Below are 22,600 nucleotides of genomic sequence, written 5' to 3' on the forward strand. Positions count from 1 at the left end.
GAAATTGAGATGAGAAGCAGAATTTTGGCTATCATGGTGGAAAAGGGAACTGAAAGCCCCAGGTATTCCGATGCATGGTCCTACAGGACGCTGCAAAGGTCTCCTGAAGAGGTGACCTCACCAGGTACCCTGGACACGAGCCTTAATTCACTTCAAGGATAGCTGCCTACATATTCTCAGGAAGCAGAAAACCAACCCATTGCCAGGTAAGTACGCCACAGAATAGACTAAATTCACATGTTATAGAACACAGAACTCCTGGAACTAAAGATAACTGATGGAGGTAAGCGAGGGGCTATGGCTTGGTTCACATTTAGGGCAACTGTGTTCGTTGAGACTTGAAATCTTAGAAGAAATCTAACAACCCTCTGTGGAATCCTGCTTTGACTATGGGTCTTCCCTCGAATTGCCAAGAACGACATATATTAGTTATCAGCTATTCTGTACAATACATATGGGTAGCATGTACTGCACTATTTAAATATGCCCTTATATTCATAAAGAAGTGTTGTCCTAGATTAAGACAGTGAATTTAAGGCTCAAAGAAGTTATAAACTGTATCCCAGGCCACATAGGTCCCTTTTCAAAATCTATTACCTTGATTTTATGTTAATTCCACCCCTGGCTTTGCCAAATGGCACAGCGCATGTATCTGTACTGAAATTTGGATACAGGGGCTACATCTTACAATCTGTCAGGAAGTATATTCTTTTCTTTTCTTTTTTAAAGTCAAATTTGAAGCAAAATTTATTAAATACTGGTCAGGATGATGGACACTGGCTGGGATTCCCAGATACTGGCTGTGAATTAAGTTACCAATCATAAAGGCAAACTCCACAAGGCTACCTACTTCTGCCTGTGTCCCCCGGGGATGAGCATACATCCTGACATACTTCCTATCTACATACCCTCTGTCCATGTGGGATCGAACACATCCTGTGCAGTCAGGGAAGCCAACCTTTACAGAAGTGATAACACGTGGCTTGCGATCTTACATGAGCAGCCCCAGAATTCCAGGAAAGATTCTAAAATTAGTCCTCAGCAATCGCATAAGGCAGAGCATGGAAATCCATGAAGAACGGCTGGTTGCTTACCCAAGGATATAAGTGCCAAGAAGTTTACAGTAATCACTGTGAGAACTGGTGATCAACATAGTAATTTTCCCAGCATCCTTCAGCTGTCGAAGCCACCTTCTTACAGACTCAGGACAGCGGTACACATACTTGCCTAGATTTCTTTTTATTTCTGGAAAGAAGAATCCACAATTTTCTGAAAAATAAAAACAGAAAGGCAATATCATTAATAAAAATGCTTTTAAACTTAGTTTACTCTCAGACAAGTATATGTCTTTCAAAGCTGCAGAAAAATCAAAGGCATAAAGACCAGGGTCAAACAATCTAGCTATTATGCCAATACCAACTACTGTTTGTTTGCTTGTTTTTAGAGACAGGATCTCTCTATGTAGTCCTGGCTATTCTGGAACTCACAGAGATCTGCCTGTCTATGCCTCCCAGTGTGGGGATTAAAGGCATGCACCGACTGGCCTAACTACTTTTAGAAGTAGTATTTCTGGGGCTATAGAGATGGCTAAGTTGCTAAGAGTGTGTACTATCTTGCAGAAGATTTGAGTTCAGCTACCAGCTCTTAGGCAGGTTCAGCAGCTCACAAACTGCCTATAATTCCAGCTCAGGGCCCAGTGTCTTCTGTTGTTCTCAGTGCCTTCACTCGGACACAGATATCCCACACAGACATAGACAGACAAAACAAAATGGAAAATCAAAACAAATCTCAAAAACACATTATTTGTTTACTTTAAAAATTAATGATAATTAGCCAGACGGTGGTGGCTCATGCCTTTAATCTTGGAAGACAGAGGCAGGTGGGTCTCTGTGAGTTCAAACCCAGCCTGGTCTATAAGAGCAAGTTCCATGACAAGCTCCAAACCTACAGAGAAACGCTATCTTGAAAAGCAAAAAACAAAATGATAATTAATAATACTGTTTCATAAGAATCAATGTTATTAAAATAATATAAGCATCATCATATTTCAAAAGAGAAAACCTTACTGTTTTAAGTGAGCTGATAATAATGAACAAATACTTAATGAAACCAGATAAGAGCCAAACACTCAGATAGTGCGCCAGGAGACCGTCTTTGTCAAGGAGCAGCTATTCAGCTGTCTGTGTCCTTCAGAGGGACAGTCGTGTCATTTCAGATGGAATACAAACCTCTATTGCGAGGTTACAGCTACTTAAAAGTTCCTGAGCAGAGCTGCCAGAGAAGGCGGCAAGGCACTCAAAGGCTGGAGTGGCTAACAAGCTGCTGGCCCCAGTCCTCACAGCATCGGGCAACAGCAGGTTTTGTTCAAAGGCTACCAGATTTGAGGAACATTTTGGAAAGACTGTTTTCTACGTGCGGTAGTACTAATAATCAGAGAAGGAAATCCAAGTTCTTAGTGCCTTTAATGCTAGAAGACCAAAACAAGACGTTAAACTGTATTGACTCCGTAAGTCTAGGCTACTCCTGACACTCTGTCCACAGCAATGCACATGAAATAGCAGAAATGAAGATATTTTAAGAATATTGGCACACCAGGCTGGAAGAGTCTATGCGAAACCAACAAACCAAGCTGAAGCTGAAACAGAAGCGAATACTGTTCCGTGCCTGCCCACACACACAGTGAGAATTTCCCCGACTCATCAGTGCGTTTCTTAGAGAGGTGCAGATCCCTGCATGTGGCCACTGAGTACCGAGGAAAGCCCCACAGAAGTAGGAGACCCTGGAGTAATGCGTACCACTGAAAACAGGGTGAGGAGCTCATGATTACAAATGCTACATAGACTTGTAGCAGTGCCTTCAACACAAAGCTCAAGTTAGGATTGGGAGGAAAGACATACGAGGGACACTTAGACTCTAGATAACATCAGTGGGCCTTAGGACAAGCCACTGAGTCAACAAACCTCTAGATGAAATTTGCTGAGGTGAAAGAAACTCAATTACATATTAAGAACACCTATTATGGGCATCCTTGAGCATATTGACGAGGAAAGCAATACATCGTACTGACATCACAGCAGACTTAGGCTTAGCATGAGAGAGAATATGTTATAGCGCAAGAACAATCAGATATCAGAAGCCCGAGTGTAAAGACAGCTATTACATAGTTCTCTTTGTATTTGGTCCCACAAGGACATGTATAGTCCTCTAGAGCACGGATGTTTCAGAAGTTACTCAATGACCCGTAGAAATTAAAATATAGATTCTGTTCTTCAGTGAAGAGAAGGTTCCGACAATAAAAAAAGATGTTAAGAAAAAGAACAAATGCAAACGGCTAAGAACACGACAGTTAACAGGTATTGGGCACTAACTAATTCCAGAGGCTTTTACACATTAAGAGCGGCATGCACTTTTGTAGCTAGTTTTACATCTGGAAAACAAAGATGCATAATGCTGAAAATATTTACAACCTTTCTGTCTTTAGACAAGGTTTTTCTTGGCTATGTGTGCCTACTGCCCTCTAGTGATCAAAATCCAAATTGCTATTAAAATTAGTGTTACTATTACAAAGGGATAGAAGCAGCATATATACTTAAATACCACAATTTAAATTCATTATCTAGATTAATTTTATTAGTAACTCTTAGTGAGTCTAACCCAAGAAGGCAAGTACACTAACTTAATCAGGGAGGAGCAATAATACTTGGGTTACCCTTTCACAAGCCACCTATGGGACAGACCTAAAAACACAACACTGTTTGAACAGAAGCCAGTGGTAGATTCCAAGTTATATGAACTACAAAAGATCACAGACTGACACAGCACATAACCTCATTGTGTATGTGTGCACATGTGCATGTGTGCATGGATGTCATGTACCTGCGTGATGTGGGAGGCAGAAGACAACCTCAGACACAGTTTTCAGCATCATTTGCCAGCCTGGAGACCCATAAGTACATTAGGCTGGTGGCCAGGGAACCCCAGGGACCCACTTTTTCCCATTTCACCAGTGTTGTACTTGTAAGCTGGTACCACCGTGTCTGGCTTTCTGCGTAAGGTGCGGGTGCGGGGCTTGGGGTGCAAGGACTGAACTCATGTTCTGATGCTTGCAAGGCAAGGATTTACCAACTCATTTCCCTAGGCCCCCCCAAATCATACTATTCAAAAATTTTAATATTAGATTAATTTACTGTATGTGTGCATACACTTATCATGGCACACATGTGGAGGTCAGAGGCAGCTCCCGGGAAGTCTCTCCTTTCACATCTGTGGGTCCCAGGAATTGAACTCAGGTTGTCAGCACTGATGACTAGAGCCATTATCTGCCCTCTCTACAGATTTAAAACTATATTCTTATTAAGAGAGAATTAGTTTTCTATTAAATGATTTTTCCAAGAGACTAAACTTTCAAGGCAAGAAATGTACCTTTTGGCTTGGCATCAATGCTGGATTAGTACAGAAAAAAGTACAAGAATATTTATATCTTTATATTCTGATTAACAATATAGCTGTGGCATGCTGCCAAAATGTATATAACAAATGAAGTTTATATTCACTATGTGCTGTCAATGTCATCTGTGTTCTTTCACCATTATAAAATCATGTTTAACTCGGGCGGTGGTGGTGGTGCACATCTTCAATCCCAGCACTTGGGAAGCAGCGGCAGGTGGATCTTTGTGAGTTCAAGGCCAGCCTGGTCTACATAGAGAAACCCTGCCTTGAAAATCCAAAATAAATAAATAAAAATAAAAAGACCATGCTTAATACAATATCAACAGATTACCACGACACGCAAGACAGGGAACTCAGATCTAAGGTGGAACGCAATGGCCCTGTTTGTTCTCAACCTGCAAAGAAGTCTGCGTTTTCACTTAGCCTCTGAAGGAATTCTGCTTCATTGCCACTCTGTGGAACTCATTTTCCTGGCTCTTCCACCACCCTCCTTAGCCTAGGAGGCTGTTTTCTGTGTCCAGATGGAAAGAAAAGTGAAATTTCAAAAAGCTGACTTTAAAGAAGAAAAGCTTAGCTCTCTCATGCTAAAAATCTGGTTGATACAGCATCATGGGGAAGCTGTCACGCTGGAATGGTTGGCTGTGTACAGAAGACAGCCTGCAGGACCATCAAGCAGAGTTGGGAGACCTCTCGTGGCCAGAGGAAACTGGTACAACTCCAGCACTGAACTGTCAGTTCCACAGACCCTTGTGCCACTCCACTATTCCCGTCATCCCAGAGGAAGTAGGCACTTCTGCTACCCAGCTGCCACCATCCGTCTGCGAGCTGGGGAAAGAGCTGCCAGTGCTGGGAAGGGGACTGGAGATGCTAGGGTGCTAACACCTCCTCCATCAGCTTCCAGCTTAGGTCTGCTGCTGCTGCCGCCACTGTAGAACATAATTGAGGACACTGAAAATGGCAATGCTACCGGTTAGATAAGAGCATATTAAGAAACAGCTAAAATATTTCTCATGGGATGTTAAAATGTGTATGCCATAGAGACGACCCAATTAATTATTTTCCGAAGAAAATGTTGTCTACAAAAGGTTGAGGTATTCATCAGAGGATGAAAGAGGTACGTTTCTTTGCGTATTTATAAAGGGCAAAAAATACAACCCTTCATTTCTGCTTCTCCTCTAAGATGGTTCTTTGTTTTATACACTCAAGCTTTCAGAGGAAGGATTTCTATACACTAGTGGTTCTCAAAGTTAGGGGCAAATAAGAGACCACTAGAGGGTTTACTCTCAGAGTCTCTGATGCAGTTATCTAAGCCCTTATTTTAAGATGGCTGCATGCACTATTTGTAATAGCCAGAACGTGGAACAACTTAGGTGCCCCTGAATAGAAGAATGGATAAAGAAGGTATGGAACATATACACTTTAGAGTTCTACTCTGTGGTAAAAAAACAATGACATCTTGAATTTTGCATGCAAATAGATGGAAATAGAAAACACTATCCTGGCGGTGGTGGCGCACGCCTTTAATCCCAGCACTCGGGAGGCAGAGGCAGGTGGATCTCTGGGAGTTCGAGGTCAGCCTGGTTTACAAGAGCTAGTTCCAGGACAGGCTCCAAAACCACAGAGAAACCCTGTCTCGAAAAACAAAAAAAAAAAAACAAAAAAAACAAACAAACAAAAAAAAAAGTAAAAAGTAAACACTATCGTGAGTGAGGTAACCCAGACCCAAAAAGATGAATATGGTATGTACTCACTCATAAGTGGATTCTAGCCATAAATAAAGGACATTGAGCCTATAATTCGTGATCCTAGAGAAGCTAAATAAGGTGAACCCAAAGAAAAACATACAGTTATCCTCCTGGATATTGGAAGTGGACAAGATTGCGGACAGGGGTTGGGAGCATAAGGGTGGAGGTGGGGTAGGAATAAGGGGAAATGGGGAGAGAGAGGGGAGAAGGAGAGGTTGGGATGGAGAAGGAGTGGATGTGGGAGCAGGGAAGTAGATATCTTAATTAAGGGAGCCATTTTAGGGTTGGCAAGAGACTTGACTCTGGAAGGGTTCCTAGGTTTCCAAGGAGATGTCCCCAGCTTGTTCCTCGGGCAGCAGAGAGAGGGTGTCTGAACTGGCTTAATCCTATAGCCACACTGATGAATATCTTGCATACCACCATAGAACCTTCATCTGGTGATGGATGGAGATAGAGACAGAGACCCACATTGGAGCACTGGACTGAGCTCCGAAGATCCAAATGAGGAGCAGAAGGAGGGAGAACATGAGCAAGGAAGTCAGGACCACGAGGGGTGCGTCCACCCATTGAGACGGTGGTACTAATCTAATGGGAGATCACCAAGGCTAGTTGGACTGGAACTGATGGAGCATGTGATCAAACCGGACTCTTTGAATTCAGTGGCTGACGATGGAGGCTGACTGAGAAGCCAAGGCCAATGGCTATGGGTTTTGATTCTACAGCATGGACAGGATTTGTGGGAGCCTAGTCTGTTTGGATGCTCACCTTCCTGGACCTGGGGGGAGCGGGGAGGACCTTGGACTTCCCATAGGTTAGGGAACCCTGACTGCTCCTTGGACTGGAGAGGGAGGGGGAGGGGAGAAGGGGAGGGAAGTGGGAGGAGGGGAGGAGGAAATTTTCAATTAAAAAAAAAAGAATGGCTGCATGCATTAGAACACACATAAATCCAGACAGCAAGTGAAAAACCTTCCCTAAGAGAATGTGACCATTTAAGTGGGACACTGAAGGAAGCACAGTTAATGCCATTTCATGAGGTCAATGTCATTTCACCATCTTCAAAACTCAACTCATTTTACAGATGAAATCGCAAGAGTTGCACTGTTTCTTTACTTGTTTTACTTGAGTGTCTTCAATGTCTCACAGATACAGTTTCTTACTAGTAATCAACCATGCTCAGTATTTATAAACAAAACTAACTTGATGACAAGGTAATACAAATGTCCTCATGTGTAGAACCCAGGCATGATGCTACTGCCCCTCAGGTGTCTCTGGCATCATCTGTCAACAGTATGTTCTGTGGTTCAGGAACAGTCACTTCACTCTACCACTTTCTTAAACATCTGAGGAGTTTTTTTTTTTTTTTAAGATAAACCTAATTTAGCCTTTACTGTTGCCTTCAGAATTCTGATATACTTTACTTTTCAAGTCTAATGACATGTTTTCAAGTTCACTCGGTGTACTTGGTAATAAAGGAATAGTAGGAGCCACAGCAAAACAATGTAAGCTAAGGGCTAAAAAGCTGAGAGCTGGTCATATTTTCCCTTGCCACTGTCAGAAGAAGTGGAATGCTCCAGACAGCCCATGTTGACATCATAAGAAGGACTAGAGAGCTCAGTGCTATGAAGAAAGTCTTTTGTGCATAAATACCACCCTAAATATCACCTGTACATGAAGTGGGGTTCTCCCCTCCCACCCTGGAACAAGGGTCTAATGATGCCTGCAGATAAAAAATGGGACAGGTTTAGAAATCGCCTTCAAGAGCTCTGTGGGTTTCATGCCCAACAGTCTTCATTTGTGAGACACATAAAACCTTCTGGAGGATGTTGTTTTCAACAGAATCTGGTCACTGACTGATTATCCTGATTTGAAATCTACCAGGCCCTTCAGAAGAAAGGATCTGGGAAAAACAGTTGAACTGTAACAGAGTGTCTCCGGGCACAGCAGACTTGAGTGTGCTAATTCTGGTCCCTAAAGAAAGAGTCTAGTTCATTTCTTCATCTCCCAAGCACAAAGGAATCAGAAACAATAACAGGAACAAAAGAATCACATTCTAGATATTACAGTTCACTTACTATAAAATTTCAAAGGAAAATTGTCTCCTATTGAGGACTCAAGTGCTCAATTATTTAACCAACAAAATACCGGGGCAGTATGGTTACTATGGTTTTTACAACCCGACTTCTCTTCTGTAGTATGTAGCCTGACAGAATGCTAAGACAGCCCCTTAGTCTATACATGCTGATAATAAAACTCCCAGAGAACATAAACAACAAAAATGAGTCCACACTGATCACGTGTGAAACGCAGAGTGGAGGACAACAGGGTGGACGGGGTGGTCACAGCTTTCTCCTTTACAATCTGTGGTTTTACTGTCTTAAGGCTACCCCATCTCAGAGCCTCTGTCAAACCCGGGCTAGAGAACAGCAAGCACTTGCAGTGGTTAAGTAGAGTCAGCTTCCTGGGAACAGCCTGACTCAGGCAGGGCTTCGAGTCAGCCCCTTCCCCCATTTCACTTCTTATTTTACTTCTCTGGTCTAACCCCTTTTACCTTTTCCACGCTGACTCTTTCCAATCTAATAATATCCAGTGTTTCTTCATTTATTTTCCGGTACTGTTCCTAAGCTGAACAACAGATTTTTGCATCTCACTCATGCTCCATGAATGCTGTTGGAAAACAGTGACCGATCTCATTCTGGACAAGGAACATATCCGTATATACTCACTGACCATACTTTGGAACATCTGACATCCAATTTTATTATCTCTTCAAGTACTATAGACACAGACACACACACACACACACACACACACACACACACACAGACAGACACAGACACACACACACACAGACAGACACATACACATAGACACACAGACATACACATGCTCACACAGATACACATGCACACACACAGACACACAGACAGACGGACAGACAGACACACAGACACCCGGCCTTTTGTCTCACAACATTGCACCAACCTTTCCCTTCCCCAATGGACTCTACTGCAGGACCAAAATGCAAGTTATTTTGACAAAATTGAACTTCAAGAGCATTTTTTTTTTTTTTTACTAATGAGGCAGTGTTTGGAGGTGCCAGTCTGAAAACTCGGAATGAGTACATTTGAGGTTCATTGTATAGGAGCCTGAATCCTAAAACAGCGAAAGAACTAGCCACTACAGGCTTTCTCCAAAAGTTAAACTGTAATTATCATCATGGACCCTGAAAAAGGAAAATAAACCTGGCAGCATGAAGTACCCAAACCACTCCTGTACCGAGGAATACTTGGGGAAGGAGGAGTCACCGTTGGGCTGGATGCTCACATGCACAATGATTCTAGAGTGCAGGGACTCCGTTCCTAGGAAGAGACCAGAACAGCCACGCAATATAAACTACATGTGAATGATGATCACCAAGCAACTCCATTATCCCACGTCTCCCACATGTTGAGAGGATAAACTGCAGCACAGGGATAAAAATACGGAAACATACAAAAGCAGGTAAAATATGTCCCTGTGGGGTTAGCTGTCTCTCCGGGGAAAATCTCCAGGCTAGAAGGAAGATGACAGGGCTTCGGGGGACAATGCAAGTTTTATTAGCTAAAGCCATGTTCACCCTTACTGACAGAATTTAACAAGTGCAGTGAGAGGAAACGGACTCCATAGTATTACGGCCAGGAGAATGGGTTTGAGAGAGAGATAAAAAGCAAGCGCTAAACCAGTCCCTAAAGGCTCATGTGGGAAGAGGCAGTGTAAAAATAAGCCACATAAAACGATCCATGCGACACTGTAAATTTGTTCAGAAAGAAACACAACCATACCTGTTTTCAAACTTAAGAGGTGTTTTTGAGTTTTATAATCTATGGGAGAGAGTTGTGTATTAAATAATGAAAGCCATGTGTGTTAAGAAGACACAATCACGTCAGGTGCAGTTTTCTTAGGAGACAAGCTTCCTTTCCTCATTTGTTCTGCCCCGTTACCCCTGCACTACCTGCTGCTACTGCACTGTCCTCACTCCTGGAGGACATCCTCCCAAAGGAAGTAAGTCACTGAGAACTCTCACCTTCCCTGTTTCTTCCATCGAGTTCCTGAATCTATTAATCTAATTTAGCAGGGGTGGTGGAAACAGATGTCACTGTTTTAAGAGTTGGATGTTCATCTGCAAAGTATTTATGAATTCATAAACCAGACTTCCCCTTTTCCAGACCATCTCTGAATTCCATTCTTAGCCTAATGAAAATATCATGAGACTGGATTTTTGTCTGGCTCTGTAAATAACACTCAATCTGAATTTAAAGTGTCATTGAACTTTATAGGTATCAAATAACAGACTTGTATCTGTAAAAGAAAATAGTTCTTTGTTTTTAGAATTAAAGAAATAACCTCTTGCCAATAATAATTTTCTCAAGGTTCAGACTCTTGAAGATAGATAGAATTAAGAACAAATGGGCTCTAACCCTCGCTCCGCAGAAGACTGTGAGAACTAAGTTCAGTAACCTTCATTTCTTTTAAAAATACATATTATTTCAGAATTTTATATAAATATAAATATATGAACACATATATTTTGATCATATTTCTCCATCATTTCACCAAATCCCATTTTTAAGAGATGAGCTTAAGACTTTTTAGCTTCAGATTGAAATCTTCCTGTGATCTATATATCAAATATTCTAAAAATAATAGGGTATACAGAATGACCACTGTTTCCTCAAGAAGATGACTAGGGTGCAGAAAATATGCAAAGAATTGACACACAGGGCCCGTGTTATGATGGAGGACTCATGACCTATGTAGGCCTAAGCTCGATGAGGTTTGTCAAAGGTGGTTACTTAAAATTAAGTAGAAGTAAATAAAACTGAAAAGTCAGTTCCTGGCGACACTGTAGCCATATTTTAAGTGCTTGAAAGCCATGTGTGGTTTAGTGGCTACCACATTGGGCAGCACAGATATAGGTCATTTCGTCATGGCAGGAAGTTGGGTTGACCAGCTCTCCCTCAGGGGTAAGTTAACTTCAGTTCACCGTTCCTAAAATGATCAATTGTGGCTACATATGACAGTGTGGTACTTGGAGTAGAATAATAAGTGAATTGACCTGGTCCAAAAATAGAGCATTTTTAAAAAATAGAAGGAATAATTATAATCCTGAAACTATTTCAAAACTTCAGCACAGGTTAGTAGGGAACTATTTCCAGAAAGGGTGGTGGTTGGTGTCTTTACACCTGCACCCTAAGTGGCCACATTACTTTCCCTACCCCAACTCTGGTCCCTCTCCCAGAAGCAGCCACGTCGTCACCTTCTCTACATCAAGGGTAGGAATGTCAAATAAGTTTACACAACAAGAATTCCAGAGAGCATTTGTGTATTAAATTTCAATCCTAATTCATCATTCTGAGAGTTAATCTTGTCAACTTGATAGGATTTAGAATCACCATAGAGACAATCTCTGGGTGAGTCTGTCAGGGATTTTCTAGACTCCATTCATCGAAGAGGGAAGACTTATCTGCAACATGGGCGGTGTTATTCCATAGGCTGGAATCCTAGACTATAAAGGAGAAAGCTAGCTGAGCTCAAGAGTTCATCATTTGCTGCTTCTTGAATGTGGCTGCAATGTGACCAGCCACCCCATGCTACTACCGCCATGACTTCCCTGCTACAGGGGACCTCTGAAGGGTGAGTTAAAAAAATTCTTCAAGCCGGGCGGTGGTGGTACACGCCTTTAATCCCAGCACTCGGGAGGCAAAGGCAGGCAGATCTCTGTGAGTTCGAGACCAGCCTGATCTCTAAGAGCTAGTTCCAGGACAGGCTCCAAAGCTATAGGGAAACCCTGTCTCGAAAAAAACAAAACAAAACAAAACAAAAAACAAATCCTTCATTCTATAAGTGCTTTGGTCAGGGATTTTATCACAGCAGTAACACATTAACTAATATAACCAGTAAACCCAACTCTCGCAAACATTTCCTTCACTGTGTTGCTCAGAGCTGAAAGGCCTATGGAGATGATTCCATAAGTCACTGGCCAATCACTCGCCAATGTTAGAGAACCTATTCTCTATATAATAATTCTGGATCAACTTCTACAAAGAACACCATTAAAAAATCTATACTTTATATGGTACTTTGTGGATAGAATCTATAAACAAAACCATTCCTGAAAATACATATGGTAGAATAATTTCTTTTAGACATTTAGATATTACAGCCATAGCCAGAAAGGCAAAAATATCAAGTAAACAACAAATTCGAACTACCTACTTTAAGTTTTTATCCTCTAACGCACCATCCTCCCAGAACTTCATACTGACAACCCACCCTGAACAACCTTCCCCCTACCTTCCTGTTCTGTCCACATTACTCAGGCCACTTTCCAGGACTGTACCTCACAGTTTATGTATAAAAGGAAACGTCAATGGTGCTCCCCAGCTTTTCCATTTCTCCTTAGAAACAAATAAACCAAATAATTGTTTTTCATTTGATGGAGGTGGGTCTTGTATTTATCTGTTGCTTTCATTGGTTAATTAATAAAGAAAACTGCTTGGCCCTGATAGGACAGAAAATTAGGTAGGAGGAGTAGACAGAACAGAATGCTGGGAGAAAGAAGCTGAATCAGTGAGTCGCCATGATTCTCCCACTCCAGACAGACGCAGGTTAAGATCTTTCCTGGTAAGCCAGCTTGTGGTGCTACACAGAATATTAGAAATGGGTTAGATCAATATATAAGAGCTAGCCAATAAGAGGTTAAAACTAATGGGCCAAGCAGTGTTTAAAAGAATACAGTTTCCATGTAATTATTTCAGGTAAAGCCATGCGGGCAGCCGGGTGCCGGGGACGCAGCCCTGCCGCTCCTATTACAACATTCATTTAGCAAGAAAGGGGCACATATAAACAGCCAGGGCAATGGTATTTCTGACCAAGTGAGGGGGAGGATGGAGGTGCCCCATGGACTTCCTCAAAGTCAAAGTGGCAAGAAGGTGAATAGCTTCAAAGAGATACCTTTGGCCTTTTTCTTTAGTTGTAAACCAAAAGCTGCTCCAAACTGGTGAAGGGAGAAATGGAAGGTAATTGGTAAGGACATGAAGTACCAATGAAAAAGAGTTGTGGGAACACTTCATGTATGACCTTGTAATACTAAGGAAATTCAAACTAAAGCCAGATGATGCCTTCCAGGATAAGATAACCATTGTATACAATAGTGTTTTGGGTATATTTCATTATACTTTAGTAAACTTAATTTTAGAATAGTTTTATATTTACAGAAAAATGATAAAAATAGCACATTTCTACATATTTCATACTCAATTTTCTTTTCAACATCTTATAATATTCTGGTAGACCTGTCACAGTTAATGACACAACATGGACACATGATAAATTCTACACCTTATTTATGTTCCACGATCTCATGGCGCAGCTAGCGTGGTGGTTTGAATGAGAAACTTCCCCCATAGACTTGGGTACTGAACACTTAGTCCCCTGCTGGAATAAGTACATCACTGGGGAAGGCCTTTGTGGGGTTTGGTTTCTCTGCTTTGTGGTTTCAGTTGAAGTGTGCTCTCTCAGCTTCCTGTGCTGGCAGCATGGTGCCATGCCTCTTCCGTCATTATGAATGCTCTCTCTAAGGCAATAAACCCACGCTAGCACTTCCTTCTGTAAATTGCCTTGGTCATATGTTATCACAGCAGCAGAAAGTAACTAATACAGTGGACTCATCTCCTAGGATTTTTTGATAATCTTGACAGTCCTGAGCATTCTGTTAAGGTATCATGGAAGGCAGCTATGCTGACCACCATACCACCAACATCTGGTTAGGTAATTTGTAGAGTATCCCTTGGTTGGGATTTGCCTGATGTTCAGTGCACACTATCACCATGACTCATTGCTGTTGATGCTAACCTGCCAGCACTTGCCAAAAGTGTTCATTGTAATCACACCTCTCTGCTGTGCTCCACACTGTACTCTTTGTAACAAAGCTGTGATGCACAGCTTGCATTTAAAAAGTGGGGGTTATGCTGCACCTCTTGAGGGTAAAATGTTCACAACAAATACTTTAAATTCTTTGTATGGGTAATTTTTTGTTGATTTATTTGTATAACTGTTTATTTATATCAAACTCCTTATTCTCTTTATACTCTAGAATCCAAACCAATCTAGTTTTGTTCTTAAATTATTTCAGCCTTTATCAACAAAAGCTGTCACTCCCGTGTCCCTCTGACATAATTACATTTTAAAAAGTTTATTTTTGGAAGTTTTAGCACTTCATTAGTTGCCAATATTTAAGATGCTCTGACCACCTTGTGCATTTTCTGCTCCAGGCCTAGATCAGGCATGCCTGCAAGAAGCCAGTTCCTAATACTGGAGCGTGCTATTAATCAACAAGATTTAGTGACTTCTTCGGTTTTAGTGATGTAACACAACAATCTCTTCCTTTACACAACCCTCCCTGACAAATGGGTAAACAGAGGCACAGAACAGCAGAAGAAGGACCCAACAGAAGGCCAAGAACAGACTTTTGATGAAAATTCTATGTTCATTCCACCACCTGATGACTAAGATAAGCACTGAAGATTCGACTAACAACCTGAAGGAAAATGGAGAAAGGAAAAGGATACTTCCAAGAAATAGTCCTCTCAGAAAGGGAAGCTCCCTACAGTTGTGGCACAGACTCTCTTATCTGTTTACAAAGACAACTGCAGGTTAGTTATATTCCAGCAATTTTTCTCAACTGGGGGGTAGCTTTTGTCTTTCTTGTCCATACTCCTCAGTTCGGTACATTTGGTAGTATCTGGGAACTTTTTGTTTGTAAAAGTCATTGCTACTGATATCTTGAAGCCAGAAGTCAGACCTCTTGCTAAATGTCCTACAGTATATGAAACATCTCTTACGACAAAACCGAGTCTATAATATATAGACCATTTCTTAGAAAGAATAATCCAGTCCCAAATGTTAAGTGGTAAGTTGGCCAAAAGAATTGACTGCTAGAAAAATTTCACCCAATTTCATACTACTTTTATTCTTGATAAATTATTCTTCAATTGTTGGTTCATCAAGAACAAATCTAAAAGACTGTTTCTGTGTGTATGACTTCATGAGTTAGTCTATCAGAAAAGAAGAAACCATCACAGCTAAACGATGTGGACCTTAGCTGACAAGGCTCTCTGGACAGACAGAAGGAGGAACAGTCTTTAAAGTGAGTTGAGTAAGTCTAGCAGGTCATGAGCAACACAGTAACTCCTCTCAGGTGTGGACAGTTAGGGTGAATGGTCTTGATAACGGAGGAACCTATACCTGTGCATCAACCATAAGCTGGTGAGCATGCCATCTGTCATCTTCTGCTTCAAGAATGAGTAGTTCCCAATAGTGACATGGCTGGAAAATCTGCCAGTGAATGAAGAACCCATACTAAAGAGATGGATACAATCCAGAAACTGTTGCTCACTACTTGGTGACCTCAACTTGGAAGGAAGTAAGTGACCAAATCCCTGTTTGTTGATGTAGTCATCGGCCACCCAGTAGCTGGACAGGAGAAAGAACCCTTCTGTTTACTCGGATCTCTCTTGCAAGCTTTAGGAAAAGCTTGTTCACTCCTGGTACTAAACAGTAGAGGCCATTTTCTGAGCAAAGCTCAGGATACGGGAGCTGTTAGTTGCCACTGTCTCTTAAGCTTTGGATACAGTCGACATGAGAAGAACTCAATGCACCACAATGTCCAGTACGCAAATGTACACCAGTGGTAACGATACCAAACAAAGGCTTACTTAGGATATCCCATGTGTCAGACTGTGCTAAGTGCTTTACATGTTATCTCATTGAATCCTCACAACTCCCCTATTATCAGACCATTATCAGACTAATTTACATATGTGAAATTCAAAAGTAATTCTGTCAAAAGGCCAACAAAAACAATTTTTAAAAGCAGTAGAGCTGACATTTCAATATCAACCATTCTAATTCTATGAGTTGGATTATATTTATTATTGGTTTAGACTGTTTGAGGCCCTATTACAGTCCCTGAAGATACTAATCACTGCATCTGCCTGTTGGTTCTTAAGTTCGCTTTGTTTGTTTGTTTGTTTTTGTTGTTTTTGAGACAGGAATTCTCTGTGTAACAGCTCTGGCTATCCTGGAACTCACTCTGTAGACCTTGAACTCACAGAGATCCTCCTGTTTCTGGCCTTGAACTCACAGAGATCCTCCTGTTTCTGCCTCCATGTGCCACCACTGCCTAACTTTTAAGTCTTGAGTGGTAGATGGTGAGGGTTATGACTGTTAGAAACTCATCCACTCAATATTTTATAATGATACAATCTCTTAGCTTTTCAAATTCAATAAGATGGTAATCAAGCGATCTATAAGGGGAAGGCCTTGTGTGTTTTCTAAAAGGTTCAGATGTAACTGTCATATGGCTTCAAGAAATAGGATGGTGCCAACAAATTGTGATGACTCTCTGATTCAGGAGTGACATTTAGTCCATAGCGCCAGTTCATAGGGTCTATTGCTTTTTTTCTTCTGGTCTCTAAAGGGTACCTGCACACATATAATGCACATATGCAGGCATGCAAATAAAATAAATATTTTTAAAAGAAAATCTGTTTGGCTTCATTAACATGCTGTTTTAAACAGCTAAGAATAAGCACTGGAGAAGGAATAAAAGTGGATTATTAAAATGGATTATTTCCATAGAAATATAATTCTAGGACATTCTTACTTGTTGCACTGACAAATATTCTCAGTATCATAAACTCTAGTCTATTACAGAAATGCATCAGTAATCCACATGCTTTTGTTTGAGACTTGACTTCAGGTTTTAGAAACAAGTTGTAGATTGAGTATAGAAAGATTAGTTGATAAGCAAGGGCTCTTAACCATTGAGATAAATTTCCAGCCCCAGCTTTATTTTTCTTAATTTTTATTATTTTTCAAAATCTCAAAATTTCATGTTTTGTTGTATGACTGTGTTCAGCTTTCTATGCTGCCTGGAGTTTTAATTGTCCTTACCTTCATATTATATACCAAATCCTAAACTTATTATAATTATACATCATAATCTAATAAAGATGGAAAATTAATTATAGAAATATAATAAAAACAGACTTTTGAAATACTTGTTTTCAAAATCAAAACAAAGACAACTGATCATTCTTGTGTCTTAGCACCGAAGATAAAGTCAATGTCTTTTAAAACACTGCTTGCCCATTTTATGCTCTGAGTCCATAAAGTCAGTATTTTCTTCATTTCACAGATACACCAAAATTCAGGGTCAGAAAGACAAGACGATTTAGCCATAACACAGAAACTTAGTTAACGTAGCACATTAGGAGTCTGTTTTGCTTTTCAAAGCCCAGCAGGGTTTTCTCTGCTCCCAGCGCAGCTGCCGAATGCAGCTCTGCACTTGGGTGGTTATGGGTTTTGTTACAACTATAGCACTGCTATAGGAATCAAAACAGTACCCGCAGAGCTCACTTATTACCGGATATTATGAAGAGGACTTCAGTCAATAAACAATTAGAAAGTGAGAAGAACACACAGGAAAACATAAATACGTGAGAAGACCATCAGAGATTTGCTACAGTGACAGACTACACAGTCCAGAAAGACCAAGGATTCCCGAGCGCCTTCTGAAGAACACCTGTGAGTCCACAACACTAGGACTCTGGTAGCTACTAATGATGCAATGAGGCAAACGTTTCCTAAGGGGGCACAGTCCCAGCTACACACTAAACAGCACAGAGGTCTCACAGATGGCCTCTCACTATACCAACAGCTCCATGGACTGGCTCAGAAAGGTCAATGAGGTCCTTCAGGATGAAATACAGGGTCTGCTGAAGGTGTGCCAGGACACACGGAACTGGAGACTAGAAGACATGCCTTCAGGGATAGGATTGCAGGAACCCACATTCAGTCACAAACATTGTACACAATAATTAAAAGATAACAAATATTTTTAAAATATTTTTTAAAACAAAAACGAAGCCAGGACATGCCCTTTGCTCTTTAGCCACTGCAGTCAAGCTGACGGTCTTACTCCTGTAAGTAAGCACTTTACCGCAGCACATCCCCAGACAGATAGTGCTCTTTTATAGAACCTTCTGCGGGTAGGCACAATACCTCAGTGGGTAAAGACATTTTCTGGCAAGACTGAAGCCGGGCGATGGTGGCACATGCTTTTAATCCCAGCACTCAGAAAGCACAGTCAGTGGATCTCTGTGAGTTTAAGGTTAGCCTGATCTACAAAGCGAGTTCCAGAACAGAGCTGTTACACAGAGAAACCCTGTCTCGAAAAACCCATAATTACAATGCAATAACAAATTATAAATATTATATAATATTTAATGAGAGTCCACTATGTATGAGGCACTGTGTCTAACACATTATATATATTATATAAAATCTCCCTTTTAATATTAAAGTTCATCTTAAGTTTTAACTAGGAGTAACAGGAGTTACTATAACTATGTATATAGCAAGTAGCTGTAACTAACCTGCTGAAACCACAGTTAGGGACTTCACAACGTCATATGCACACCAGCTTTATCTATCTACCAGTAATGTCCTTGTGTGTGGTGCCAGTGACGGAACCTGGGTCCTCACATGTACTAGACAATCACTTTACCACTGATCTGGATTCAGGGCCTCCATATGACAAGCTGCTATCACGCCACTTGTGACTGTTATTTTCAAGAATCATCACCACAAGGGATAAGAACTCACTCATGTTTCTTCTTCATCTTGGCTCTGTCCTAAAATGAAACAAAATCCTAAAGGACAACAAACAAACAACAATAAAATAAACCCACAAGAACTCAAAGCCAATGAATGTAGCTCGCAGGAGATAGCAAAACTGGTTTGAATTAATCTGTGATAATATTTCCTGTCCTCATGCAGGGGACAATGAGAACCAAGCAGCCTAAGGTTCCAAAATACAAGCCAATCTCTCTCCCTTCCTTCCTTCCCTTCTTATTTCCCTCCTTAATGTCTCTGTCTGTCTCTGTCTCTGTCTCTGCTTCTGTCTCTGCCTCTCTCTCTCTCTCTCTCTCTCTCTCTCTCTCTCTCTCTCTCTCTCTCTCTCACACACACACACACACACACACACAGAATTTTGCTAAACTACAGAAATAAAGGTAGGAGTTGTTTATCTCTCCCTCCTTCCTTTTTGGTTTTTCAAAACAGGGTTTCTCTGTGTAACAGTGCTACCTATCCTGAAACTAGTTTTGGAGACCAGACTGGTCTTGAACTCACAGAGATCCACCTGCCTCTGCCTCCTGAGTACTCGAATTAAAGGCGTGCACCCCCACTGCCCAGCTATTTTTCTTTCTTGATTTAGCATATTGAGTTTCTGGGCTGAATAATGTGAACTGATCACAAATAGGCACTGTACTCTCAATGGCTTCTCCCGCCTTTGGCTTGTAGCTGAGTTCAGAAACAAGTTTGGCCCCAACTATCACACTAATACAACTTTGGGGATTGTTTTGGCCTGTGGACATCAGTATCTTTATTGAAATAAGATATCTAGAGGTACTTTTTTAAAGACCTTCTAGTGATGGAATCCTAAGATTTCCCTCTACTTTTCTATACATATAGGCGAGTCAACGAGTCCGCTCAAGAGGACCATACATAAGAGCCACACAGGCCCAGGGCCAGTGAAATCAGGAGCTTGTCTTATGCCTGGTAGGTTTTTAAACTCTAAGGCCTGCCACTTACTCTTCAGGCAAGATTGGTTCTTCCTAGCCCTTTTACATATCACATGGTTCTGGCCGCTCAGCTGTCAAGAATCCATATACCACTACATTTTTGGCAGCTTAGCAGGTCTGAAGTCTTTCCTGTTTGATTTTACTCAAGACCCAGTAAAGAGAGGAGCTGGGTGAGAGCAGTGGCTCCTCTTCCCCTTGCGGGCGGGGGTGGGGGGGTGGGGGGGTGGTGGCTATCCTACAGCCATTATCATTTTGATGCCTCCCAGTAAGTTTAGCTGTGGGTGTTTTTGATGCCCCCCCCCCCCCGTCTCCATTTTACGACTATACTCATCTTTCCTTGAGTTATACACTGAATAACAATCCAATGTATTCCCTTTTTCAAGATAAGAATTAACGACAATTTAACTTCTTTTATCCTGTGAAAATAATCTTGTTTTCCAAGGAACAAGACAGTATTTCACAGCATAATAAAATAAAAATTAGTCAGATTAGTAAAAAATACTATTTTAGATCAGGGAATATTGAATTTCCAATGAAGAAAGGTGTGTGGACAGGAAAAGAGGAAAGTGAACATATGCTAAATGTGCTAAGCATTTTATACACATGTATTACTTAATACCCACTACTCCCTTTCGAGAGATCCTGCTGTATTTGTGTTCCGGCTGAGCAGAGTCCTGAGGCTAATTCAGAGGAGGAAATTGTTTACTCTCATCTCAACAGAGTCCACGGAGTTTCCATCCCATCATCGCACTGTCACTACCCAAAAGCTACCGAAGAAAATAATGTACATCTCGTTACTCGTTGAATTGGTTTTACAAACTCCCCAAAGGCAAATGTGCACATACTGTCAGCACACAATGAAAGAGTGCTGCACTTCCTGCGACAGGATGCTAATGAGCACCGTGCACTTGCCCTAAGCCTGCCTGTTCATGTTACTTCACGTTCCCTCCCTTCTGCATAGGGATGGATTTTTGTCTCCATATCCCACTAAGGACGTGGTTCTATTAAAATCATTTTCTTCACCCCCAGAACATCTTGCCATAGCCAACTGTAAATATTTACTCTCCTGACAGGCAGGAATGTTTTAAAGGAGAGAAAAATAGCATCAGCTGAATTTCACTCAGCAGCAAGAACTGCAGAAAACCACGGGGATCAGGAATAGTGTCAGGCACAACTCCTACATATGACCGTCCATTCATGTCTTCCTCGTTCATGGAAAAAGATCTCAGTTATTGGGACAAGATGCTTAGAAATAAGACAAACATGCATAAAGAAGAAATACATCGATCATCATGAAATATTACTAAGAAAGAGAAAAGGCAAAACGCAAGCCTATAGTGATATTGGCACCATGCGTCTCACAAACTGGACTCTGAGCTCACTCACACTCAACATGAGGGACATAGTTACAACTACACAGACAGCTACATAATTCTAACAGCCAGGAAAAAGTGTACAAACTAACAGAGGTAAAGCTTTTACAAGAATTTACTCACAAAAGAAATTTCTCAAGAGTTGTACATTTTAAAAATGCCCAAAATTCCAAGAGGAAATGTCTCCTTATGAACACTGCCCCCTGCACCTTGTTTCACTGTACACTTGGAACAGCACTTGTGGTAGGGATAGGAGACAGTCCGGTAGTGAACGTGCTGACTGTGGACCTGAGGACCTGAATTCATATCCCCAGGACCAATGTATATGGTGGCACATGGGTGACCCTACCACTGCTAGGAGGGACAGGTTGAACTAGATAGAGATAGTGGACTGCTGAAGCTCATTGGCCAGCCAGCCTCACACAACCAGTAACCTCCAGGGTCAGTGAGAAACTCTGTCTAAAGCAGTGAGGCACAGAGAGTGGAGGATGATGCTGTAAGAGCACCTCTGGCCTCTGCATGAATATGCACTCAAGAATAATTACCACCCACCCTCCCACACCCAACACACACACCAACTGTAATGATGAGCAACACTACAAAGACTTCTGTAATTGAGAATATGCAAAGTTACCACTTCTAAGATTTATAGAATCTGTTTCAAATACAATAATATTCTAACACAGCAAAGGTTTGTATTTTATTTATCTTATCACAACTATAAACAAAGATACTGTACTTTAAAACCAACCAATTTACATTCCCATGAGCAGATCCAAGGTTCCATCTTCAAGAGGCACTGATGCATGGGCTCTTTGAAGTGCTGTGAGCAACTGAGATCTAGTGAACATTTCCCTCACTTCTCAGGAGCATAAACACATGCTTTCCCTTATTCCATGCAGAGTGGCCATTCATGCATGTTCTTCTTCTCAGTCCCTTACTGCCTGGTGGTTTCTTGTTACTAGCTGACTTACAGAACTCCTTCCTAATCCTAGATTTAAAGCTTTTGTGACAACACACATTCCAGACTTCTTCCCTATTCCAATTGGTCGGTCTGTCTGTCTGTCTGTCCGTCCATCCATCCATCCATCATCTACTCTTTTTTGACAAATGGAGATACTGGGTTTCACTGCGTTTTAACTTGTTTACTTTTCTTTAAAGATTAATACTATTTGACACTAAAATTTTTTGTACTACCTTTAATAATTACGTTCTTTTCTCATGTTTTTTTCTAAGCTTTACTGAGTTGTATTCATGCTTAAGTCTATAATCCATAGGAAGTATTTTTTTTTTTTTTTAGTATGATGAAGTTTTATGGTTGTTGCGTGAGGCTGCACACTAGCCT

At 41.1% G+C, this 22,600-nt stretch overlaps 1 protein-coding gene across 2 annotated transcripts in view; it reads right to left on the reverse strand.

The window, feature by feature from the left end:
- Positions 1-22,600, reverse strand: part of Nt5dc1 (5'-nucleotidase domain containing 1) — a 112,514-nt gene that overhangs the window by 29,156 nt on the left and 60,758 nt on the right. For both annotated transcript variants that reach the window (XM_057761722.1, XM_057761721.1), the window contains exon 7: positions 1,095-1,269. In XM_057761722.1, the coding sequence (XP_057617705.1) occupies positions 1,095-1,269 (175 nt within the window). The remainder of the gene's footprint in view (positions 1-1,094; positions 1,270-22,600) is intronic.

The sequence above is a fragment of the Chionomys nivalis genome, chromosome 2, assembly GCF_950005125.1.
Source record: "Chionomys nivalis chromosome 2, mChiNiv1.1, whole genome shotgun sequence".
Classification (NCBI taxonomy): Eukaryota; Metazoa; Chordata; class Mammalia; order Rodentia; family Cricetidae; genus Chionomys; species Chionomys nivalis.